This window comes from Tursiops truncatus, chromosome 16, assembly GCF_011762595.2.
Source record: "Tursiops truncatus isolate mTurTru1 chromosome 16, mTurTru1.mat.Y, whole genome shotgun sequence".
NCBI lineage: Eukaryota > Metazoa > Chordata > Mammalia > Artiodactyla > Delphinidae > Tursiops > Tursiops truncatus.
Window position 1 is genome coordinate 30,418,285 of NC_047049.1, and position 26,647 is coordinate 30,444,931.

General features: G+C 35.5%; 1 protein-coding gene across 14 annotated transcripts in view; it reads right to left on the reverse strand.

Moving 5' to 3' along the window:
* The window catches only part of LCOR (ligand dependent nuclear receptor corepressor), a 136,425-nt gene that overhangs the window by 61,394 nt on the left and 48,384 nt on the right, over positions 1 to 26,647 (reverse strand). For 7 of the 14 annotated variants that reach the window (XM_033842295.2, XM_073794124.1, XM_073794125.1 and 4 more), the window contains 3 exons: positions 12,744 to 12,809; positions 12,323 to 12,402; positions 476 to 508 (listed from right to left, as the gene is read on the reverse strand). Coding sequence is in view for 4 of the 14 variants with exons in the window: in XM_073794124.1 (XP_073650225.1) it covers positions 476 to 508; positions 12,323 to 12,402; positions 12,744 to 12,809 (179 nt within the window). In the remaining 10 variants the exon portion in view is untranslated. Of the gene's footprint in view, positions 1 to 475; positions 509 to 7,153; positions 7,245 to 8,586; positions 12,300 to 12,322; positions 12,403 to 12,743; positions 12,810 to 26,647 lie in introns of those variants that run through there. The other 7 variants (XM_073794129.1, XM_073794128.1, XM_073794127.1 and 4 more) reach the window with 3 other exon arrangements.

Below are 26,647 nucleotides of genomic sequence, written 5' to 3' on the forward strand. Positions count from 1 at the left end.
TCAGCATTCTCTTAATCTCAACAACCTGATGAAGATATTCAAAACAGAGTAAAACATTTTCTGTCAAGGGCCAGATGGTAAATATTTTAGGCTTTGCAGGCCACATACAGTAACATCTCTTTTTTCCCCCTCCAAAACCACCTCTTTAAGCTTGCAGACATTACAAAAACAGACTGTGGGCTGGATTTGGAAACAGGTCACAGCTTTCTGACCCCTGATAGAATTATTAAATTTCTCTAAGAACTATACAAAAGTAGCTCTAGTGATCCCTGAAAATAGCAAGGACATTACTGAATAAATGAAGCAACAAAATTATATCGGCATGGTAGTTAGTTCTCAGGGCAATAAACAGTTAATAAAGTTAAACTTTAAACAAAAAATAAAGATTAACATTTCTTAAAGTTTCTTTTGTAACTCTAAAGTTTATCACCTTTGAGTTTGGGTTGGGGGGATAAGAATGGGGAAGGTCACTTACATAGCTGCAGATTTTCTTTTTAAGAGATAATACCTCAAGAAAGGAAATAAAAGAAAAAATAAGTTTCACCTGGGAAAGGTAAAATGGTCTATATTTAAGAAGTGTGATACAAAACTGAAGGGGTGACATTTTAGAGCTGTTCCTGTTTGAATTCAAGACCATTCCCACGCTGTACTGGGATTCTCCAAATTTAAATGGTATTTTTAAAAAATTCACACCATATAGTATAGAAAATCTGGGAATTAGAAGCATATGTATGCATGCAGGTTTTGTAATAATTATGTTAGAAAGGCCTATGTGAGTAGAACATGGGCCTATAGCTATAGTCATGTCCGCTACCCATGGCTTACTGACATTTCAAGCAATGAGCTAAAAAGAGCTGACAAGATGCAACTCATTGATTTAAATACCACTCTCCTATGTCTTATTATTTTAAATGCCAGCAAGTCTTAGGGAAAATGGCTCCACCATGTTAAATGCTTATACTCTTTAAGGTCAGTTACCTAAAAAGAAACCTTCTTACTTCATGTAAATTATTACTTTTTACATTAACCAAGTATGAATTGTTGTGCTTAATACAATGTTTACTGTATGTCAACGTTACCTTCAATTTTGTTAAGCAGACCAACAGGTTAAAGAATAGGAAAACAACAAAGTTTGAAGCCTGAATACATATCAAGAGTTAAGGTATTAAAAATGTACAACAAACTTACCACGAATGACTCTTACCAGTATATATAATTGTTATTACTGTACTTGGAAATTAAGCCTAAAGTGCAAGTACCAACTGATTATTATTACCATTATACTTAATGTACCAGTATCTATAATCAGCACTTACTGTTATAGTTTTCCTTCCATTACACATGTATGGTTTTTAAAACATTAAAAGACAAATGCAAGCCGCCCCAGTCAATAACAAGTGTTTCTTATATCCTTCCACTAGTTGGAAATTAAAAGTTTATACTATTCCAATTATCATCCACAACCCAATTTCAATCAGAAGACTTCCTGAATTTCTAATCTGCTCTCAGTAATGACTGTGGGTTTCCTTAGGTGCCCAAGACCACTATAAACACAAGGATATCCAACTTCACATTGGAGGTAACAGTATTACAAAGCCTAGCTGAGGGTAATCCTGCCTTTTTCTAAACTCCTATAGCACTTTATATATGCTGCTCTCACAGAACTAGTTTTATATAACCTGTATTGTATTTATTTATATATAAATATTTCTTACCTCCTCCACTAGACTACAGATTTCTTGAAAATAGCATCTGTGGCTAAAACTTTTAATTATTCACAGTACCTTTATTTCAACCACAGTGGCTGGTGCCTTTTGACAAAATAAGTATGAAGTATACAGTTGTTCATTTTAAATTCGGAAATAAGGAATTGAAGAAATCTTTTAAAAGAAAAAATAAATCCAAGAAATAAAAGGGCAAAGATTTAATATTGTTAAGATGTCAATACTGCCCCAAATCATTTACACATTTAATGTACCCCCTATCAAAATTCCAATGGTGTTTTTTGCAGAAATACAAAAATCCATTCTAATATTCATATGGAATCTCAAGGGACTCCAAATAGCCAAAACTTTGAAAAAGAGAAAAAAGTTGGAGGTATCACACTTTCTAATTTTAAAACTTATTACAAAGCTACAGTAATCAAAACAATATGGTACTCGGTTGTTTACATATCTTGGCAATTGTAAATAATGTTGCAATGAACATGGGGTGCATATATCTTTTCCAATTAGTTTTTGTAATCTTTGGATAAATACCCAAAGTGGGACAGCTGGATCATATGGTAGTTCTGTTCTTAATTTTTTTGAGGAATCTCCACACTGTTTTCCATAGCGGTTGTACCAATTTACATTCCCAACTGTGTGTAAGGGTTCCCTTTTCTCCACATCAATGAATGGATAAAGAAGATGTGATATATATATATATATATATATATATATATATATGTATAAAATGGAATATTATTCAGCCATAAAAAGATGAAATCTTGCCATCTGTGACAACATGGATAAAACCTGAGGGTATTAAGCTAAGTAAAATAAGTCAGATGGAGAAAGAAAAATATCATGTGTGGAATATAACAAACAAAACCAAAAGAACAAAATAATGAACAAAACAAACCAAACACATAGATACTAAGAACGGTGGGGGGGGAGATAAAGGGTATCAACTGTATGGTGATTTTTAGTGGTGAGCATGCTGTAGTGTATATATAAAGTAGAAATATAATGTGCACACATAAAACATATAATGTTATAAACCAGTTATGTCAATTAAAGATAAATTAAAAAAAACCAATATAGTACTGACATAAAGACAGACACATAGAATAATGGAACAGAATAGAGAGTCCAGAAATAAATCCTCACATATATGGCCAAACGATTTTTGACAAGGGTGCCAAGACCATTCAACGGGGGAAAAGACCAATGGTGTTGGGAAAACTGGATAACCACATGTAAAAAGCATGAAGTTGGATCCTTACCTTATAACATATACAAAAATAAACTCAAAATGGATAAAGACCTAAAACTATAAAACCCTTTGAAGAAAACATAGTGGGAAAAGCTTCATAACATTGGATTTGGCAATGATTTTTTGGATATAACACCAAAAAAACAGGCAGCAAAAGTAAAAACAGATGAACTGGTTTACATCAAAATTTTAAAAACTTCTGTTTATCAAATGACATAATCAACAGAGTGAAAAGGCAACCTACAAACTGGGAGAAAATATTTGCAAATCATATATTTGATAAGGGCTGAATATTCACAAAGAACTCCTACAACTCAACAACAACAAAACTTGATTTAAAAATGGGGAAGGTGGGCTTCCCTGGTGGCGCAGTGGTTGAGAGTCCGCCTGCTGATGCAGGGGACACGGGTTCATGCCCCGGTCCAGGAAGATCCCACATGCCGCGGAGCGGCTGGGCCTGTGAGCCATGGCCGCTGAGCCTGCGCGTCCGGAGCCTGTGCTCCGCAACGGGAGAGGCCACAACAGTGAGAGGCCCACGTACCGCAAAAAAAAAAAAAAAAAAAATGGGGAAGGTACTTGACAGACATTTCTCCAAAGATGATAAACAAACAACCAACAAACACATGAAAAGATGCTCAACATCACAAATTATTAGGGAATGAACATTAAAACCATAATGAGATACCATCTTCCATCCATTAAGATGGCTATGTAAAAATAAAAAATAAGCAAAAAATAACAAACGTTGGCAAGGATATGGATAAACTGAAATCCTTACGCACTGTTGGTGGGAATGTAAAATAAATGGTGCAACTGATGTGGAAAACGTTTGGTGGTCCCCAAAAAAAGAGAACTACCATATGATCCAGCAATTCTACTTCTGGGTATTTATCCAAAGGAAACAAAAACACCAACTCAAAAAGATGTTCACTGCAGCATGAATTACAATAGCTAAGATATGGAAGTAACCTAAGTGTCCGTAGATATATGAATGGATAAAGAAAATGTGGTCAGTCCTACTATTTACACACACACACACACACACACACACACACACACACACACACACACACACACACACTGGAATAATACTAAGCTTTTTATGGAAATCTTGCCATTTGTGACAACATGGATACACCTTTAGGGCATTATACTAAATAAGTCAGACAAAGACAAATATTTTATGATCTCACTTTTATGTGGAATCTAAAAACAAAACAAAACACCTGAACTCACAGAGAACAGACTGGTGGTGGTGGGAGGGTGCAAAATGGGTGAGGGTAGTCAAAAAGCACAAACTTCCAGTTGCAAAATCAGTACGTTTTAGGGATGTAATGTGCAGTATGGTGATTGTAGTTAATACTACTGTATTAAAGGGACTTCCCTGGTGGCAGAGTGGTTAAGAATCCTCCTGCCAATGCAGGGGACACGGGTTCGAGCCCTGGTCTGGGAAGATCCCACATGCCGTGGAGCAACTAAGCCCATGTGCCACAACTACTGAGCCCGCGTGCCTAGAGCCCATGCTCCGCAACAAGAGAAGCCACCGCCATGAGAAGCCCACGCACCGCAACGAACAGAGTAGCCCCTGCTCACGGCAACTAGAGAAAGCCCACGTGTAGCAACGAAGCCCCAGCGCAGCCAAAAATAAATAAATAAAATAAATAAATTTGTAAAAAAAAAAAACCACTGTATTATATATTTGAAAGTTGCTAAGAGTAAATCTTAAAGTTCTTATCACAAGGAAAAAAAGCTATAACTATGTGTGGTGATGGATGTTAACTAGACTGACTGTGATGATCATTTTGCAACATACACAAATACTGACCATTATGTTGTACACCTGAAACTAGTAAGTTATATTTCAATTATACCTCAATTAGAGAAAAAATTAAAAATAATAATAACCAAAAAATGGTTTCAAAAATGCATTGCTGGGCAACACAATCTTATTGATTTTCTTGAAACTATCTTTTTTTTGTTGCTGGTACAAGCAGAAAACTCCAAGTAGCAATTCAAGTGAGAGGAATAAAGTTACTACAGCCTATTCCCCCTTGTTATTTTTTTAAAACACTGCCATCATAGTTGAGAGTTCCTCACTGTTCTTTGCCCTCAGTGTGAGCAAGTCAATTAGCCAGGATTCTTATACGTAGGCATTCTTGCCTCGCTGAATTCCTGCCAACGGTTAACACCTACAGTTACACTGACTATATTCTAACTTCAATAAGAATCTCTCATCACCATTCAGTAACTAATTTCTTGTTTGTTCTTGCCTTCTTCAACTGTTCCCTCCTTTTAATAACTAATTTCTTCCTCTCCTCCAGTTTCTTTTCTTTCAAGAGTATAAATATTATATGTTTCCCCCTCCTCCCCAAAATATCTTTACTTAAACCAACTGCCCATTCCTTCTATGGTCCTGTTTCCTTCATCATCCCTGACACTGACAACTTTTCAAACTAGTAGTCTATATCCGTTTCTTAACTCCCACACCACTCACTTATTCATTAACCCTGTCAGACTTATAGTCTGGCTTCCACAACCAGTGTTCTTGAGAAGCTATTCTCTCAAAGCCCAATGGAGTATGTTTGGGGGTACTTCCTCAACCCATTTAGGGTCCATTTTAGGAAATGGCATAGAAGTCCGTATCAGAGCAACAAACGTGACAATCCATATCCCTACTTATCACCCAGGATGGGGCCAGGAAGATGTCTGATTCAAGATGGGCAACCCATTTATTCTATGATTCTACCTTCCTTTTCAATCTGATTCTTCTTCCTACTTTCTAAAACGAAGGTTTTCTTCAGTTTTCACTATTTTGCGCTTTACCTCTCACCAAAGATGAGAGAATACATACATCACTGTATGTATTCAGGAACACTCCAAATATGTATTCAGCTCAGACCTCTTCTTTCAACTCAATTTCCACAACTCTGTCTCCTGGACACTTCCAACTAAATGCTTACTTTCATCACAAACTGCTTCCAGCAAATAACCTCATTATCCTCACCATAAAAATTGGGCACTACACCTTTCCCCGTCTTACTTCTCAACCTCTGTTAATTCACCATGCTAAGTCAACCTGGCTTAGAAAGCCTAACATCAGTATCATTTCACTCTCCCTTATCTATACATTTATGTAATCATGAAGTTTCAGCGATTCTTTATTCTAGATTTTCTACATACATCCCTTCCTTATGCATCTGGCACAGCCAAGACCCTAGTTCAGGCTTATTTTCTGGATGATTACAAGAATCTCTTCTAATTTTCTCTCCATTACATCCTAAAAATAACTATCAAATTAACTGTTCTAAAACATAGATCCTTTTAAGGTTCATGTTGAATTTGATCTCCTTGATTAAGCAAATTCCAGTGGCATCTGCTGCACCTCTCAACTGCTACGTACTTATATTTTCTTGTGTTATCTACTACCTTTTCAAATATTACATATGAGAATGAAGGAGGGAATTTTACTCTCAATATCAGAGCTCTGACTCTGGGCAAGCAGGATGGAGGATTTAAGTCTCCCTAATTTAGATCTCCTTTAATTCCATTAGCCACCCATGGTCTCACCAACATTCCATAAGCAAGGAGGGATCCACTTTTTACTTCTTTGGTATACTCTCTGGTTTATCACAGAACCAGACATTCAATAAATCTGCCAAATGATCAGTATGATAAGTATATTGGTTAACTCTAACCGCATAAAATTGTATACAGTTAATCTCCGATTAATGGTTTCTCCAAGTCTGTATGTTTGTTTTAGGGGGAAAAAGTCCACAGATTGGGAGTATATATTAAAAAAACACAAAACACACACACACACTAACTGCCCCCGCCCCCAAAAAAACCTCTTTGATATTTAATCTTGGATGAGCACTGATTCACTGTGTCCAGTGGTTTTCCTGTATCTTTTAAAATAATCTATAAAAGGCCTCTGGAAACACAACAAGGTTCGGTATTGCAATTTAGATTTGTACAATTAACTGAGCAAGTAAGTTAATCATGTACTAATTTGTGGTATCCATTTAACTCTACCCTGTATCTATTTAAGTCTCACAAGTAAATAACCCTTAAACTTCTCATATTTGTTTCTTCTTTCTCAGTCTTAATAGATAGACACTATATTGATACATTTTTCTTCCACAGTTCCTTTTATATAATAGGTACTATGAATACTTACTGAGTTGTGGTACTCTGGGACAAGATGACAGACAAGCCATTATCTAGCAGCACTGAATATGCCCAAACTAATAATTCAACACAAATACATGCTGTAGAATACAATGAGAAAATAATAACTAGATTTAGTATCTGCTCTTACTATAAATTTCAATGTGCTAAAATAGAAATAAAAATTAAAATGTTAGAAGGATATATCTAAACTTCTAATTAGTGTATACTCACAAAACAGAGAAAACTATGAAATGTTCACAGTAAACACATGACAGACTAATGAAATCTATCTAGTTACATGATTCCTGAGGGTAGATGGGCACTGAAAGAGATCTATAATGTGACTCTAGTCTTATCGCTGGTTACTTACAAAAATAAATGCTCTGCCCCACCCAAGATGTGCCCCTCCTGTGTCTGCCTATCCAGACCTATGTATTCTTCAAAAATGCAGCTCAAGTCCCACCTTCTTAAAACATTCTCCTAATATGCTAGTCAAATACTACTAACTTACTAACAGTCTTATAATAAACTTAAGAGCATAAACATTTTATATTTTTGTACAACATCCCATCTTACATTATCCTTAGTTACTAAAACATCCATGCTCTTTACTCTATAATTGCTATCTCTACTCTATCCATGTACAAGAACAGCCATTACTACAGACTGATTCACTGCTTAGAATTAGTCCATTTTTAGGGATATGAAATAATGAAAGTAGTTTTTAATTCTTCCCATCTCTCCAATACTCTCTCACTACTACTGGATCAGCTCTTCATACTATCAACACGATCCTACAATTAACAAAAGCCTCACAAGACTGTTTCTAACAGATATAGAAAGAAATACAGATGTATGTATACATATATTTAAGTAAACATACATACTTCCTAGCTCAGACAACTGACGAGGCCTAGAAGCAGTGATGTTCTAGTACCAATGAGTATACCTAGTACCTTGCTTTCTTATACAATTTTCTAAATAAAAGAATCTAGGATTCCTTGGAGAAATCCAGGGTTGGGACAGGGAAAGCAAAGATAAGTTGTGGAATATTTTTTGGTGCCAAAAAGTAAAGAAATGATAGAAACATGTTTAAAAAAAAAAAAAAAAAGATGAAGAGCCAACCTGAATGGGCTCTCAATGGCCAAATCCAGAACAATTCAAACTACAAAATAAACAATGATTGTAATAAATTATAACCAAAAGAACAAAATAAGAATATGTAAGTCCATACTGATGGGTAAACAAACAAAAACATAAATAGAGAAGGGAAACCTCTTCCTTACAGTAGGTTTCCAGCTAATAGAGATTGAAGAAATAATACAAATAGAAAGTCATCATCTGGTAAACACCATAGTAGTAATTTTTTCAGGCAAGATTCATCAGTTGATGCTAAAATTAATGTATGATGAGAAACTAGTATGAGAAAAAGATACTTACAAAATCTCAAAGTACGTCTCCACGATTTCCACAAAAGGGAAAAAAACAGAAACCTTACAGTAGAGAAAACTGGCAGACACCATCTTAACCAAGTGATCAAAGTAAACATCACCATGTGCTTCCCAATATGGTGCACTAAGGATGACACATCATCAATTCTGTAGAGTTCTTGCCAAAAATGCATAACCTGAATTCAATCATGAAGAATCATCAGAAAAACTTAAATTGAGGGGCATTCTACAAATCAAATTGCCAGCATTCTTCAAAACTGTCAATGTTATGAAAGGCAAAGAAAAACTGAGAACTATTCCAGACTAAAGGAGACTAAGGAGACATGACAACTAAATACAAAGTGGGATCCTAGATTGGCTCCTGGACCAGAAAAATGACATTACTGGGGTAACTGGTGAATTCTGAAAGGCTTGCAGATTATAGTACTGTATCAATGTTAATTTCTTGATTTTTACTGTGGTTACATAACATGTTAACATTTGGGAAACCTGGGTAAAGGGTATAGAGGAATTCTTTTTATTATTTTTGCAACCGTTTTATATGTCTAAAATAATTTTAAAAAGAAGCTAAGAAAAAGTAAAAAGCCTCATGAGTGAATAATACACAGAGAACTTTGTATATATTCTTGGCACATGTAAGCACTCACAACAGTTAGCTATTAATATTATAATTCTCCAACTTTATTAAGCATGCTGACTTCTTAGTTCCTCATTTAGTAAATATTTTAGAATGTCTACTACATGCCCAACAAACAGGAAAGGAAGGAAAGGAAGTAAAAGCCAAGCAAGGCAGGCAGGCAGGCAGGCAGGCAGGCAGTGACTCCTAGCACATCTGAGACTGGCTATTTCAAATATACCCATGCCCATTTACACTCTTACTCTCTCCCCCTTTCCAACTGAGTAATCGCAAATGCTTCTTAATTCTTACTTGATCACTTTCCATGTTCGTGTTTCTAGTTTTGTTATCAAAATGCATGTATTCTAAAAACATGGATCAAATCCCAGCTATGTGACTTTGCCCATAACTTAGTCTCTGTGACCCTTCCCATATCTTTATTTGTAAAACTGGGATGCCTTTAACCAACTTTATAGCATTGTTGTGTAGACTAAATGGAAACAAAAGTAAATGACACATAGTATATGCTCAAAAAAAATGTTAGTTGTCTTTCCCTTACAAAATATATTTTCTAACTGCTGAAGTGTAGATGAACAATTGTTTTACTAATTTCTAGCTGAATACTTGTTATATTTTCCAAAGATGCAACTTCATTTTTCACCTAGATATTTTAAAAAGTAAATATAAATAATGTATTTACTTTATCCATTGTAACAAACAGCATCCAATGAAAATCCAATTAACTAAAAAATATGCATAACCTCCATCTCATTCCCAAATATCAGACCAGTATTTCTAACAGCTTTTCCAAACATTATCTAGACATCTTGGCATGCCAACCCCAACTTAAGATTCCAATATTGTGCTCTATGCTGCCACCCCTTGGCTGTTACCATTCTCTCCACATATTTCTTCTATTTTTGGAATCTTAAGTCAGCCAAGCCTCAACCCAATGGATACATTTAATTTCCAGATTCTAGTGCTTCTCAGATAAGATGCTCCAAGTGCCTGCAAAGAGTTTCAACAAAATCACTTTAAATCTAACACAACTAAAGCTATACACTTGACAAGTTATATATTCTAGGCTCTCTCTTCCTATTTTCCACAGACATGGCTGTCTCTGAAAAAAATAAATGCCCAAGACAGGTAGTGAAATGCCTAATGGAGAAAACCAGCTTTCCCAGATCTAGGTGGGTTTTCAAACGGAAATATTCTTCCTAATTAGAATACTAACTAAAAATTATAGAACTACGAACAGTAAGAACAGCTGCTACATGGTTAAATGCTACATGGTTCCATGCGTTGCTATTTCTGTTTTCTTCTAAAAATATTCATGCAATACTTTATCCTCATATAGCAATGGAAAGCTCAATCATATTACAAGACTATACTGTACTCAATTATTGAACATAGAAAGGCTTTCCTCCCAAACCAATTCTGAAAGAAAGGTAATTAATCATTGGCTCCTTCTATGCTACCAAAATGCCTATTAAATAACTTGTTCAATAGACAGTCACAACACATATGTGTGTGCACGCACACACACACACAGTTTAAAATGATGAACTTTAACTTCATTGGTAGCTGCTTAATTTTCTGGTCTTTTTCAAACCACAGTAAATTTCAAAACACTTTACTCATTAATTCAATAAAAACAGACCATCCTGGATAGTCACAGCAAAAACTTTTTCATGTACTTAAGCAAGAAAAAGATGCCACAAAAGAAGAACGTTAAGAAGCTCTTATATTGGCTTTGATTTTAAAGCAACTTTCCAACAATGGTAAATAATGGTAGAGTGGTCATATGCAGGGGTACAAAGAAGCATGTCATGTTTCATGGTCTTCAGAGGTTGACAGTGTAGTCAGGAACACAAGATTCAAACACAGAAAAGGATAAACAACAAAAGGCAGAATATTACTTGACAAATAATTGGTATAATATTTACTACAACAGTGTGAAGGGTGGAAACAGCAATAAGAGCAGAGGCGTACCATTAATAAGAAAGGGGAGTCAAGGTAAGAGTAAGAGCAAGGGGAATTTCAAGTTATAAAGAACAACGGGTATGCAATGCTGTAGTTCAAATGGTAAAAGAATGTTGTTTAATACAAACGATCAGACCAGTTTTGCATGGAAGACTAGTGGGGTAGCATTAGAAAGAGAAGTGGACTGACCTGTGGAGGGTACTGAGGCACTGAGCATGAGGCTAATGAATCCCAAAGATAACTGTAAAGTCACTGGAGACTGAGTGCAGGGTAACATTTCCACACCATTTGAGGGGTGAGGGTCAGGAGGAGGTAGGGAGGAGAGGAGTTTAACCATGTAGCAGTGTTTCACACACTGAAGAAAACTAAGAGACCAATCATGTTATTTCAGCAGTCCAGAAATAATGCTAAAGGTCTGAACTATGGTGATGACTGTAGAAAGAAAAAGAATGGAAGAACTGATAAAACCTGGTCAATGATTTGAAGTTAAAAGTGTACAGGGGAGAGGAAGGAATTAAAAATGTTTCCAAAGCTTTAAAGCAGAGAACAGAAATACCATAAAAAGAAACGCAAGAGAGTAAACCATTATTAATAAATGTTTCCAACAACTGAAATGTTTCTAAACCAAAATTCTTTTTATGTTTAACACAAAGCAATAAAACAATAGAAATGCAAAGGTAGAGCCAATTTTTACAACTGAACACAAACAGCATCCATGCTCATATATTATGAAGAAACATACTAAAGCATAAACCACAGTCCATCATAAATCTACATGAATTAATAACTACTTGATCCAGATCCATGTTACTATACGAATGACTCCCATTACGTGAATTACCATACATTTCATATTTAAAATAAACACAACAGTTTGAGACCTAGTTCATTATTCTGCCTAGTGAACTAAATAAACAGAACAATGCATGATGGGATACAGATTTCTCAATAGGCTAATCAACAGACTAGAAACAGTCTAAATTGCAAAACTGAGTTACTATCAAATCCTTTATGAATAAATATGGAATCAGTACTCCTACAAATCCTCCAACAAAGTAACCAAATTTTGGAAAAATAAAAACTATAAAATACCACACTAGACAAGTTTCACAAGTTTCTTGGTTACCTTTACTTTATCTCTTCTCAAGCAACAGAACAGACAATTTTCATCAAAAGTCCAATCGGAAATGCTTTCAGGTTCACAGTCTGCAAAAATAGTAGGAATAACAAATTAACAGTTACAAAAGAGGATTTTTCAGGAAACAAATGAGAACTAATTTCAAAAATATTATTTATTTTAACAACAAAAACACCCCTCACTAAGTAGTAGACAAATTCCTTATTTGCAATAATTGCTCACTAGTTAATACACCTTATTCATACATATATCTGCATTATCAACCACACACAAAAAGATGCTTAAATGGATATAGCTATAACCCACATAAAACTGTGAATAAAAAGGAGAAGGAGACTGGGGCTTAAATCACCAAGGTATCATTTATGTCACCAGGAAGAATTTGAAATGCCAAAAAAATTCTGAATACCTTTAAATAAACTGAGATCTTTTAATAATGCAGGTCCAAACAGCCCTTCAAGAATACTTTCAAACCCTAAAAGGATGAAAAAAAATCCATTATTACAATAATATTCCCTACAGTAAATTTAACCTTGTTGCATGAAAAAAACAATGGTGTTTTCTTCCAATTCTCAAGGACCTCCAGATTATTACTGATGGGATGCTGAGGAGAGTATACGACCAATCTAAAGGGAGCATTTGCATTTTTGTCAGTGAATAACACTCAATACAAATTCAGAGCCCATTCCAAGACAATACAAAACAACAGTAGAAATAACCAATGAAGGAATGGAATCATGAGATCTCTTACTATCTTACAAAATTCCAAATACCTCTTTACATAAACTTTCAAACTTCATTTTAAAAAGCACCCTCCCCAATGAAAGAGTCAAACTGCTTCAAAGTTTCCACAATGTTCTGGGTTAATCTAAATGGCATGTTTCTGAATATGAACTGAGATAATAGATTCTTCAATCTAACAGTATTTTTTAAGAAGGAAAATCCTAACTGAAAACAACATCTGTATCACATGCACACACAAAAAAGCCCATTTTAAATATTATAAAATAAAAAGACTTCTGTAATTAGTTCACACTGCCACAGTAACTACTCACTGGTTCCTTTATGAAGCTAGAACCCACTACTCACACATACAAAAAGAAAGAGAGAGAGAGAGAAAGAGAATTCAAATATACCTATACATAGATGTTTAAACTATTACCACTCTCAATCAGTACAAAGTAGAAAATGAGGGGACTTCCCTGGTGGTCCAGTGGTTAAGAATCCACCTGCCAACGCAGAGGACGCAGGTTCGATCCCTGGTCACGGAAATAAGATCCCACATGCCACAGGGCAACTAAGCCCACGTGCTGTAACTACTGAGCCTGCGTGCTGTAGAGCCTGTGTGCCACAACTAGAGAGCCCACACGCCACTACTGACCCATGTGCCACAACTACTGACCCACGCACCACAACTAGAGAGCCTGCATGCTGCAACTACTGAGCCTGCGTGCCACAACTAGGAAGAAGCCTGCGCACTGCAATAGAAGATCCTGCGAGCCACAACTAACACCCAACACAGCCAAATAAATCTTAAAAATATATTTTAAAAAATTCCTTTAGAAAGTTCTAAAAGAAAAAAGTAAAAAATGAAAACAAAACCTTTTCTAATTTATTATCTCAAACGTTGCTGATTAACTCAATGAAAAACAATGTAAAAATATCTTTGCCATCTTGCTGTTTTCTATGGGTTATTAAGAGTAAGGAGGAAAATGCAAAAGAGAATCAAATTGTACCCTTATACAACATAATACATAATTCATTAGTGCAGCAGTTCCCAAATTATGTATCATGGACCTCATTAGGAGCTCAAATAATTACAAGAGGTCCATGAGTCCATGTCCTTTAAGCATGACCTTTAGAAAGGTCTTGCGCATTCAGTGTACATACAACTTTTCAAATGCACACAAATATTACTGCAATTAAGAAAATATATAAAGTGTTACTGATTTCCTAGTAGTCTGGGGCACTATGTATTTTGTCACATAATGTATTATCACCTAAGGGTTTATAATTTTTTTTTAATTGTTAAAAAAGCACTCTTATGTTCAAAAGTGAGGGAACTACTAATGTAAAAATACTATAGCCAGGTGGATACATGAGGTCCACAAACAGGGACACTTCCTAACCACAAATACAATCACCATAAAGGGTTTGGAAAGTAAGGGAGTAGAAAAGATGGTCCCTAGAAACAGTATTTTACCTTGTTGTAAGAGTAACATTGTAATGTAAGGGATTTCTTTGCCCTTAATATTAAGCCATCATTTTCAATAGGGTAATCCCTAGAGTTTGTATCATCTGCACTGTAGTTAGAGAGTTGATTTTTCTAAATTATTTTCATGATTTCTAGATTCTAGATTTTTCATTTATTATTAAGGATTAATCGTTTTTCAACTCTCCTTAGTTCTTCCCATCAAAATGATTCCAAGGACATCAGCAAAACCAAACTACCCATTCAAGCAAATGGGAGGTATCTATCCTGTTTATTGTTTGCCTACTATAATTAAAACACTGTCCACTAAATTACTATGTCCTCTCTTCCCTACACTAGGGAGGAGAGAAAGTGTTGGGCTAAGAGTTTTGAGAGTGGGGAGGTGATGATGAGGGAATGAGAAAGAATTGCTAGATACTGCCTATCCTGGGCCTGCAAACTAGATATTTTCAACACTAACTTAAAAAAAAAAATCCTGCAGCTGCCTCTAAAGCCCTCTTATTCTCAAAATGGATTTCTGACTTCACAAATATTAATGAAAGCACTTCAATATCTGGCAAGTACCAAGTACACACTGCAAATAACTAAAGGGGATTACAGGTGGCCCTTACTCTGAAGAGCATATCTAATAGGCTTTCACCTGGGTTTATATGAAATTATAACAAATTCCAAATGTGGATGCTTAGCCATAAATTCTTGAAAGGGAAAAATGTAAATAGAGCAAAAAATAATACTAAGAAAAAAAAAGCAAATAAAAGCCTTGGGAGATAAAATTTTAAAAATTACAGAAGATAACAGAATTGGAAAGAATAATAGAATAAGAACTTCATCAATAACACACAAACACTAACAAAAACTGAATCACATTATCAAAGAGCAGTGAAAGGGACAGACCAAAAAGAATCAAACAAGAAAAAAAATCTGGTCATAAATGCAAAGATTTAACCACAACTAATTTTGATCAAAACAGTAACTGTAAAAAAGTCACTTCTCTTTTGCTCACGTCTGCAACAATACATTAAACCGTACAAATACTGATCAGACATTGTTAAGTCATATTTTGCTTCCCCCTGTTAACTGAATTTAATGCCATTCAGTTTTATTAATACTAAATACTGAATTTAGCAGTTGCATAGCAACAAGGAATGTCTCACGTGCTATGCTTGACACTAACAAAAGGCAAACAAGAAAAGAACAAATGTATTCAAAATTTATACCATGATCTCACAAAAAAGCCATGAAGATCAACAAATAAAATGCCATGGAAAATTAAATAAATAATGAAAAAGACAGCTATGTCCTTATGTTCAACCACCAGGGCTTAAAAAGCACCGGTATGTAATATATTATTACATGTAAAGAAATATTAATAATTTTATTGAGCATGACTACTGGCCAAAGAATTCCTATCCAATATTGCAACTGGAATCAAAGCTGGTCTCCAATCTCTTTCTCACTGCAACCTGAAGACAATCACTGTGTCTTCAGACAGTATTCCTGAACACTACTTTAACAATGTGACCATCTGTTCAGAAAAACCCCACTTTGTTTAAAAAACAAATCCCAAATTCCTAAGTCCAGCAATCAAAACTATTTATAATTTGACCCTAACCTACCACTGACAGCCTTATTTCTCAGAACTTTCCTGCTCATTCTCACAGCTCCATCCAGGTTGGTATTCTAATGTATTCAGTCATCTATTATTTCTACCTCCTAATATTTTCTCAAGCCTTTTCATTTCACCTCTGCCCAAATAAATTATTTCCTTCAAGGCACTCTTCAGTTTGTTCAACAAATAGATATTCGCTTATCCAACATATATTAATTGAAAGCCTACCACCTATCAGGGACAGTGGCAGGCACTGAGTAGGCAGGCAATGATGAACAGACATGGTGTCTGCCCTCATGGAGCCTGAGTTTCCAGTTTTCTCATTCTCAGAATTCACATATCACTCTCTCCCTTTTAAATAAATGTCAACTACCTTACGTTTTCTCTTTTCTGTCACATGCAAAGCACTATGTAAGTATTCTGTAATACAAAATTTGTCATACGCTATCTAAACACTGCTTTTGTTTTTTCTTCTATATGTTTATGTCATCTCAAAGAGATTTAACGCTTCAAGAAGGCTAGGAAGGAAGGTCTTCCTGTTTCCCACAAGGTTCCTCTTACACTAGGGCTCTATGTGCCTGGTTTTTAGCCTTTGCTTTGAATAACCTAGCTCTCAAAAACAAAAGACAGAAGATTAAAATTCCTCACACATTACCCTCTTCAATCTAAATCATAATCTCTACTCTATTTCTAACCAAAATGGGGAAAACAGATTATGAAAAGTAACAAGATAGGAACATATCAAATATATAGCCAACTAATAAGCAACAGCCTGTACTTTTGAAATAAAGCAAAATACTATGAATGGAATGAAAAAATGGTTTGTGAGTCTTGGGAACGTCTCCTCTGAGATAACAGTACAGAGATTATCAGTCTGAGAGATAAAGAGGGGCTAAAGGAAAACTAGGAGCATATCAGAAAATCAGTAATTTTCACATCAAGGTCCCTTGGATATCTTGCAAAACTTGGTGCCGGTATAAAAGAGCTCAATCTTCAATAGAGTATTATTATTTTATAAAATATCAGTTCAAAGGTGCTTGCTGGTAACAATCATCAACTAATAGCTTAAACAAAGAGGAGACTGATAGTATCTGGAGTTCTTTGCTTAAAACTCAGGGTTTTAAACTTGCAAATACCACACTTAACTTCATTATAAGAGTGCCAAAATGAATAATTAAAAAGCACCAGATTATCAATATTTCACATGCAATCTCCAAAGGAATATAAGGTAATTAATCCCTTTTTACTGATGTTCCAGCTATTTCAGTGTGTCATACAACCAAATAAGTCTGGATGAACTTCTACAGGTAATGAGCAAAAACCAGGCTCCTCTTCTCATTACTTTACGCAATCCACCCCTGGTGGACAGCTACACTCATTAAGAGTTCTTCGTCTCTCCCTGAGCATCTGCTTCTGGCCCATGCTCTATGAGGAACCCATTTGCTGGCTTACTTACCCAGCACAATTTACCCAGCACAAGCACTGATGAAAAAGAATGGGCATCATCAGAAAATCTACAAACAACAAATGCTGGAGAGGGTGTGGAGAAAAAGGAACCCTCTTGCACTACTGGTGGGAATGTAAATTGATACAGCCACTATGGAGAACAGTATGGAGGTTCCTTAAAAAACTAAAAATAGAATTACCATATGACCCAGCAATCCCACTACTGAGCATATACCATAATTCAAAAAGCCACACGCACCCCAAAGTTCACTGCAGCACTATTTACAATAGCCAGGTCATGGAAGCAACCTGCCCATCGACAGATGAATGGATAAAGAAGATGTGGTACATATATACAATGGAATATTACTCAGCCATAAAAAGGATGAAATGGGGTCATTTGTAGAGACGTGGATGGACCTAGAGACTATGATACAGAATGAAGTCAGAAAGAGAAAAACAAGTATCGTATATTAACGCATAAACGTGGAATCTAGAAAAATGGTACAGATGAACTGGTGTGCAAGGCAGAAATAGAGACAAAAATGTAGAGAACAAACATATGGACACCGAGGGGGGAAAGCAGGGTTGGGGGGGTAGTGGGATGAACTGGCAGATTGGGATTGACCTATACACACTAATATGTGTAAAATAGATAACTAATAAGAATCTGCTGTATAAAAAAATAAAATAAAATTCAAAAAAAAAAAAAAAAACTGATGAAAAACCTGACCAGACATACTGAAGACCAACAATAACCCAGTCAAAACTAACAGCCCAGGGGCTTCCCTGGTGGTGCAGTGGTTGAGAGTCCACCTGCCAATGCAGGGGACATGGGTTCGTGCCCTGGTCCGGGAAGATCCCGCATGCCGTGGAGTGGCTGGGCCCGTGAGCCATGGTGCTGAGCCTGCGTGTCCGGAGCCTGTGCTCCGCAGCAGGAGAGGCCACAACAGTGAGAGGCCCGCGTATCACAAAAAAAAAAAAAAAAAAAAACAGTCCAAACTGAAACAGAATTAATGAAGAAAAACATCAGAGATTGAAGAAAAATTATAAATAGTATTTCTATTGAAACCAGGGAAGAACAGCATTTAAAACAAAAAGCAAGCTGCTCTGGAAAAGAAGTGGAGAATATGTGCTTGGGGAGGGGAAAAAAGGAAAACAAAACTGCCAAAAAACCAAATAGAGGTATTAAGTAGAAAAATATACATCAAATTAGTGATTTAAAAAGCCAATTTAAGAAATGTCCTCACAATGCACAGTAAATCTGAAGACACAGAAATCATGAGAAAAAGATTAGAGAGGAAGAGGAGGCCAGGTCAATGTCTGTGAAATAGGATTTCTAGAACAAGAAAGAGCAAAGAGTATAAATTTTTAAAAATTAAATTTAAGAAATGGGGGTAGAGTGAGGGGGAAGGAGGAGGAGAAGGAAAAGAAAACTTCCTAATGTTGAATACTGTCTTGAGTCTTCATATTTAATGTGCTCTGAGAAGTACTGGGGCAAAATACTCACGGCAAAACAAAGCATATATACATGTAAAAACTCTCCTGGCAGAATATCTTAATTTCAAAAATAAAAGTTTAAAAGCTCCAAATAAGGAGAAAATTTTACTTAATTTTACATAAAATAAGAGGAAAGCGATTTAGAATGACAGTCATTTCATAAGTAAAAGTAAATGCTAAAAGCCAATGGAAGCATGCTCACAAAATTCTGAGGGTAAAAAAACCTCAGTTTTTTTAGCCAATCTATTTTTCACAGATATGAGTAAAATAAAGAAATTACTGGATATGCTATGATTTGGAAAACAGGACAGCCATTTACTCTGGGTACTAGCAACAGTCACTTAAAGTAGTTGAGATTAAAAAAAAAATTCAGAACAAAGACCTAAAAATGGAAAACACTGTTTATATAAAAAATAATGGTAAGCAATATACCAGTAAAACTAACAGTTAAGTATAAACAGTTGTTACTAATATGGGGGGGGTTCAGTTTAATATAACAGATAAGAAAGGATTCTTTAAATAGATAGATAGATAAACACAATATAATTTTTTAAATTAATGATTTAGGAATAACATCCCAAACTATTACAACACAATCTTGGGTGAAAAACTAAGAGTAAAATATGCTTAAGTATGTAAGATCAAGTGTGCATGTGGGATGAGGGAACAATTTATAATAGTCATTACTCTTTGATGTTGATAAGAAAATGTAGTGGGCTTCCCTGGTGGCTCAGTGGTTGAGAGTCTGCCTGCCAATGCAGGGGACACAGGTTCGTGCCCAGGTCTGGGAGGATCCCACATGCTGTGGAGCAGGTGGGCCCATGAGCCGTGGCTGCTGAGCCTGCGCGTCCGGAGCCTGTGCTCCGCAACGGGAGAGGCCACAGCGGTGAGAGGCCCGCGTACCGCAAAAAAAAAAAAAAAAAAAAAAAAAAAGAGAGAAAGAAAAAAGAACATGTAGCTTTAAATTTGCTTAAAACATATGGATAAAGCTGAAGAATTTCCAATCACCAGAGGAAATAAAGAACCAAAAAAGATCAACTATAAAAGTAAATAAAATTAAAAACGAAACAAAAGGCGAGCATGCTAAACAAGAAACACAAAAAATAATTTCAGGAATAGTATCAACCATGTACATGTTACAATAAATATTAATCAACTGAATTAACTACGTAAAAGAGAAAAAAGTGTCAGGTAGGGCACAGCAATATGCAGTTCATAACAGACTCAAAGTGACATAGATATGTTGAAACTAAAGAGGGAGACATAGATATGAGAAAACTGTAAAAAAAAGAAAAAAAAAGAAAGCAATAAAGGTGGCAGTAACAATCAGAAAAAGAATTATTCAAGGATAAAAGCGTAAAACATAGATAACTAATAAGAACCTGCTGTATAGCACAGGGAACTCTACTCAATACTCTGTAATGGCGTATATGGGAAAAGAATCTAAAAAAAAAAAGAGTGGATATATGGATATGTATAACTGTTTCACTTTGCTGTACACCTGAAACGAACACAACACTGTAAAGCAACTATACTCCAATAAAAATTTTTTTAAAAGCATAAAACAAAAAAGTGAAGAATTTTTCAATTACTAAAGGGCTAATCTATTTCATGAGTGAAACTGACCTATAACTTTTTTTTTCTTATATATGTTTGGGTTTGGAAACTGTCCTCCTCGAAAGAGTTGAGACATATTTCCATTTTTCCTACTTTCTGAAAGAGGTGACAGAAAATTGGGAAGCTTTCTTCCATAAAAGTTGGGAAGAACTCAAATCTAAAGCATTCTGGGCTTATTCTCTTTGACAGAAGAGTTTTAATATTAAATTTATTTAATAGTTATAGAATAATTCAAGCTTTTTATTTCTTCTTGAGTCAGTTTTTGGTAAGTTATATTTTTCTTTAATTTCAAAATTATTGGCATATGGTTGATAGTATTTTCCCTTATCTTTTTTAAAGTTGTGGTAAAACGTACATAATATAAAATTTATAATTTTAATCATTTTTAAGTTTACCATTACATATATTTACACTGTTTGCACCATCACCCATCTCCAGTACTTTTTTCATCTTGCAAAACTGAAACTCTATACCCATTAAATAGTAACTCCCTATTTCCTCCTACTCCCAGTCCTGCCAACCGCCATTCTACTTTCTGTCTATACAAATGTGACTACTGCACACCTCTTAAGTGGAATAACAGAGTATATATTTGTCATTTAGTAACTGGCTTACTTCATTTAGCATAACATCCTCACAGTTCATCCATCCTGCAGCATGTGACAGGACTTCTGTCCCTTTTAAGGCTGAATAACAGTCCACCGATACATAGATCATATTTTGTTTATCCATTCATACATCGATGGACACAAGTTGCTTCTACCTTTTGGCTAGTATAAAATAACGCTGCTATAAATCCCTTATCTTTTAAATCTCCTCTTCCTCTGTAGTCTTCATTTTCATAATATTATTTATTTATGTCTTTTATTCCTTGATCAATTTTACCAGGCTTGTTTTCTTAGTCCCCCCTCCCAATTCACTTTTGACTTTTCTTGATCTTCTCTAATATATCTTTGTTTTCTGGTTCATTAATTTTCACTAAGTTTCATTATCTCTCTATTTTCTTTAGGTTTATTCTGCTGTTCTTTTTCTAACTTACGACAGAAGCTTAGTTCACTTATTTTGAAGTTTTCTTTTTTTTTAAACAAAGTATAGGAGTGATTTAAGAGAATTAAACCTTAATTATTTCGTATTAAAAAGTAATCTAGGGCTTCCCTGGTGGCGCAGTGGTTGAGAGTCCGCCTGCCGATGCAGGCGACACGGGTTCGTGCCCTGGTCTGGGAAGATCCCACATGCCGCGGAGCGGCTGGGCCTGTGAGCCATGGCCGCTGAGCCTGCGCGTCCGGAGCCTGTGCTCCGCTACAGGAGAGGCCACAGCAGTGAGAGTCCCGCGTACTGCAGAAAAAAGTAATCTAGGATAAATAAAATGTAGTATATCCATATAATGAGAATATTATTACAATAAGGATGAATGAACTTCAAAACATTATGCTAAGTGAAAAAGGCCAGAAATAAAAGATCACATACTGTATGATTCTGTTTATATGAAATGTCCACAAAAGACAAATCTATAGCAATAGAAAGTAGTGTTTTCCTAGGGCTGGGAGTGAAAATGGGAATGACTGCAAATGGACACCACGTTTCTTTTCAAGGTGATGGACTTACTCTAACAGATTTTGGTGATGGCTGCACAACTTGGTAAATGTAATAAAAATCAGTGAATTGTATACTTAAAATGGGTGAATTGTAAGGTGTATAAATTATATGTCAATAAAGCTATTAACAAAATAAGTATGCATATTTGGTAAATATTTATAATGCTTTAAGAAAATTTGGCCTGCCAGAGAGCCAGCCTTGGAATTTTAATCTGAAATGTAGAACTGAATAGCTGATTTAGACCTGGTTGTAGGCTGAAATCTTACTAAGTTTGTATACTGTATTAGAATTCTTACACAACTTAAGAATAACCACATTTATAAGTTTAAATTATATTTACAAGATTTTTTCAAAGTATCTAAGGTTCTGTTAAATCAATATTTAAGGAGAAAATACCTATAGTTTTACATTAAAATGTTTTAAGAGTTAACTAAAATATTTATCAAAAGTGTAAGTTTGGAGTAAGATCTATATTTTAGGAGAATGAGGCTTTAAATTTATAAATTTAAATAAACTGAACATTAAATTAGTAATCGAAGTAACTATGCATTATCTTTTCTATATACAAAGTCACCCTAAATCTCACACTTAATAACAAGAACTAATCAAGTGTTTTGTACAGAGCTCAGCAGTGTGGGGATATAGGGGAAATGTTTAAACTATATGCTCTGCCGTTTAAGATTTACACACATTTCTGCTACCACACATATACTGACAACTCTCCAATCTCTTATCTCTTGCTCCAGACGTTATTTCTAATTGCCTGCTTCATATCATCACCAAGATATCCCAAATACCTCCAAAAATCCAAATCAAAATCATTCTACCCCTTTTCCCTCATCTCAACCAGTGATGATCCCTGTATTCCTTACCAGGAAAATGGCATCACTAACCCCTTCCCCCAAGACATTCAGATTACAAATCTCACTCAGTCATGATTCCATTCTTTCCCTACATCAGTCAGTCCTATTCATGTTAATTACAAAAGATCCATCCAAATCTATTCTCTTTTATCCACTCGTAAATTCAGGCCTTCACCATTTCTTACCTTAATAATTATAATACATGTCACTCATGTTGATAATAATAGATAATAATTGAGCCCTTAGCTGGTATCAAGCAAGCACTGTATCAGGTACTTCATACCCATTATGATAAAATCTTCAGGGAAACACTGTAAAACAGGTATTATTACTACCTAATACATGTAAGAAAATAAAAGACTGAAGCAGCTATTTTTTTCATACAACTACAAAGACGCAGAGCCTAAGTTTAAAACCAGGCTGGTGATTCTAAAGCCCAGGCTTTTCACTTTTTCACACAACCTGCTAATAACATCTCAACTTTTCATTCATCTATTTAAAACATCGCCTATACCATCAAATCCACCAGAATCCATCTTTCACACTGCCACGAAACTTCTTCCGTCTTTTCCTGGTTTTAAAAATCTTTGATGGCTTTCCACTGACAATACTGAAAACTTCAAATTCCTGGCTGGCATGCAAGATCACTGAGGGTCTGTCTAGTCCCAAACTACCTTTTCAGTCTGCCCTGCCATTTTCTTTCTACATATGCTATGCTCTGGCCAGACTGATTTATTGGTCGTTACATACATGTCAATGCTTCCATGCCTTTTAAGTACAGCAAGCCCTCTGCCCAGAATGTTCTTCTGCAACCTTTAATCCAGTTAATTCTAAGGCATCCCTTATCTCAGCCCATAAGCCCCAGGCAAAGTTAAGAACATCCTCAACAGCGCTGAAGTTGTACTACTAGTAAACTATACTTCAATTTTTCTTTTTTTTGGCATTTTATCTACTAGATTTTGAGCAGAGAACTGGAGCCTATTCATCTTTTTCTTAACATCAGCCTGCCTGTTCCTTAACTGCAGTGTTTGTTGGATGAATACAAACACACCCTTCCTAATTCCTATATCCTTCTATTTACCTAAGTGATTTTAAGATTTTATAATGACTCTATTTCGTGTGTCTCGCATGCTGAAGACCCAAAGAAATGCAAATAAATGAAACAGAAGGGCAAGTGACATCTAATGGAAAAAGGTTCCTGTATCTATGAACTAAAACCAGAATTAATTAATGGCTTGCTTTGCTGCCCCATGAACAGAGATGACAGGACACATTTTTGTGCAAAGCTGTAATCACAGCAAAGAGAGCAATAAATTGAGAGATGAAGTACTGAAAAACAGTGGTATTAATACACTAAGGAGGGAAAAGGGATACATACTGAGTAGCTGGAACATTACTGAAATAATTTCATATAATTGTATTTACATACATTATGCCATAAATGAGATCCCAAGATGTTAAGTAACCAAGACTGCAAAGGTAGTAAGTAACTAGGTCAGATGAATTTAGTTCTTTGGAACTCCCAGGACAGTTTTGGTTCATTTTTTTCTGTTATATCAAACTGTCTTGGGTAGAGTAATTACGCTAAAAAGAAGCCATTTAAATGCAAATCTGAAGCTGATTAGGAATAGGTCAATTATATCAGGAGTTCACAATCTGTGGGCCACAATTCCTTAGAGGAACTCAGTCATTACAAGGTCAGTACGTCCACATACATAAGCACTGTTTGTAAATTAAATAAAAATGTGCTTGCACATTGAGTCACTGCTTTTCTAAATGCATTTTTTTGCTATGAACAAAATGCATTATTTCTTTAAAAAGCATTATTGAATTCATAATAGCCTTTTGTCATTACATATTTTCTCAGATACTAAAAATATTATATGAGAGATCAGCGATTTCTATTGCCTTTTAGAAAAGTTGTTGTTGCTGAGCCTTCTGTCCTTGATAGACTATAGATACTTATTTATTTCTATTTATTGAGTGTCTACTATGAGTCAGTCACTAGAATGCAGCTGTGAACAACACAGACAAAAGTTCTTATCTTGGAACTTTAATTCTGGCAGAGGAGACAAATGATATAAATAATGATGACGATGATAATGAATAATATGTGGTGAAGGTAAGTAAAAGAAGAACTGGTCAAAGAAGAATACAGCAGACTGGAAAAGACTCTAGGAGGCTGAATTTTTGAGCACTGAATGGAGTGAGCAAGCCATTTAGATATCCAAGACAAAGGAACGTTCTAGGCAGAGGGAACAGTACTGAAGCAGTAAATGGTATGAAGTATGGTATATGTGAGAAACAGCAAGAAAGTTGGTATGGTCTGAGCAAAGTGAATAAAATGGAAAGCAGAACATGAGATCAGAGCTCTAGAGGCAAGATCACAGAGGCTATGGTGAGACGATCTGACGTTTGAACTTAAGAGAAATCCACTAGCTTTACACATTTGGGTAGTGGTGGAAGTAATGTGATCAGATTTATACTGTTTAAGTTTACCAGGTGGCTGCACAGATAACTGATTATAAGTAAAACATTATAATGAGACTATTATTACAATAGCCTTGGCAAGAGAAAATGGTGACTTAAACCGGAATGGCAGTAATGGAGGTAGAAAGTAGTGACAGAATATAGAGTATATATTGAAGATTAAACCAATTTGCTTTGATGATGCAGTAGATGTAGAATGAGGGAAAGGACACTTAGGCTTTTTTTGGTCAAGAGCTGGGTGAATGGTAATGTAACTTTCTAAGAGAAGACTGGAGGAGAAACAGGCTGGACAGAGACAAATCTAGTTCAGTTTTGGACACATTAAGTCTGACTTGTCTCTTGCAAATCAAAGTGGATGTATGCAGGAAACAACTGGATAGGTGAGTTTGATCCCTGGGATCAGGGATATAAAACTGGAAATCATCAAAGTACAGACAGAATATAAAGCCTTAGAACTAGATGAGATCTTATCCACTCAATGAGGGCAGATAAAAAGGACCCAATCAAAAAATGTGCAGAAGACCTAAATAGACATTTCTCCAGAGAAGACATACAGATGGCCAATAAGCACATGAAATGATGCTCAAGACTGCTAATTAGAGAAATGCAAATCAAAACTACCATGAGGTATCACCTTACTCTGGTCAGAATGGCCATCATCAAAAAGTCCACAAATTAAATGCTGGAGAGGGTGTAGAGAAAAGGGAACCCTCCTACACTGCTGGTGGGAATGTAAGTTGGTACAGCCACTATGGAAAACAGTATGGAGATTCCTTAAAAAACTAAAAGCAGAGTTGCCATATGATCTAGCAATCCCACTCCTGGGCATATATATGGGCAAAACTCTAGTTTGAAAAGATACATGCACCCCCACACACACAATGTTCACAGCAGCACTATTTACAACAGCGAAGACATGGGAGCAACCTAAATGTCTATTGACAGATGAATGAACAAAGATGTGGCATATATATACAGCG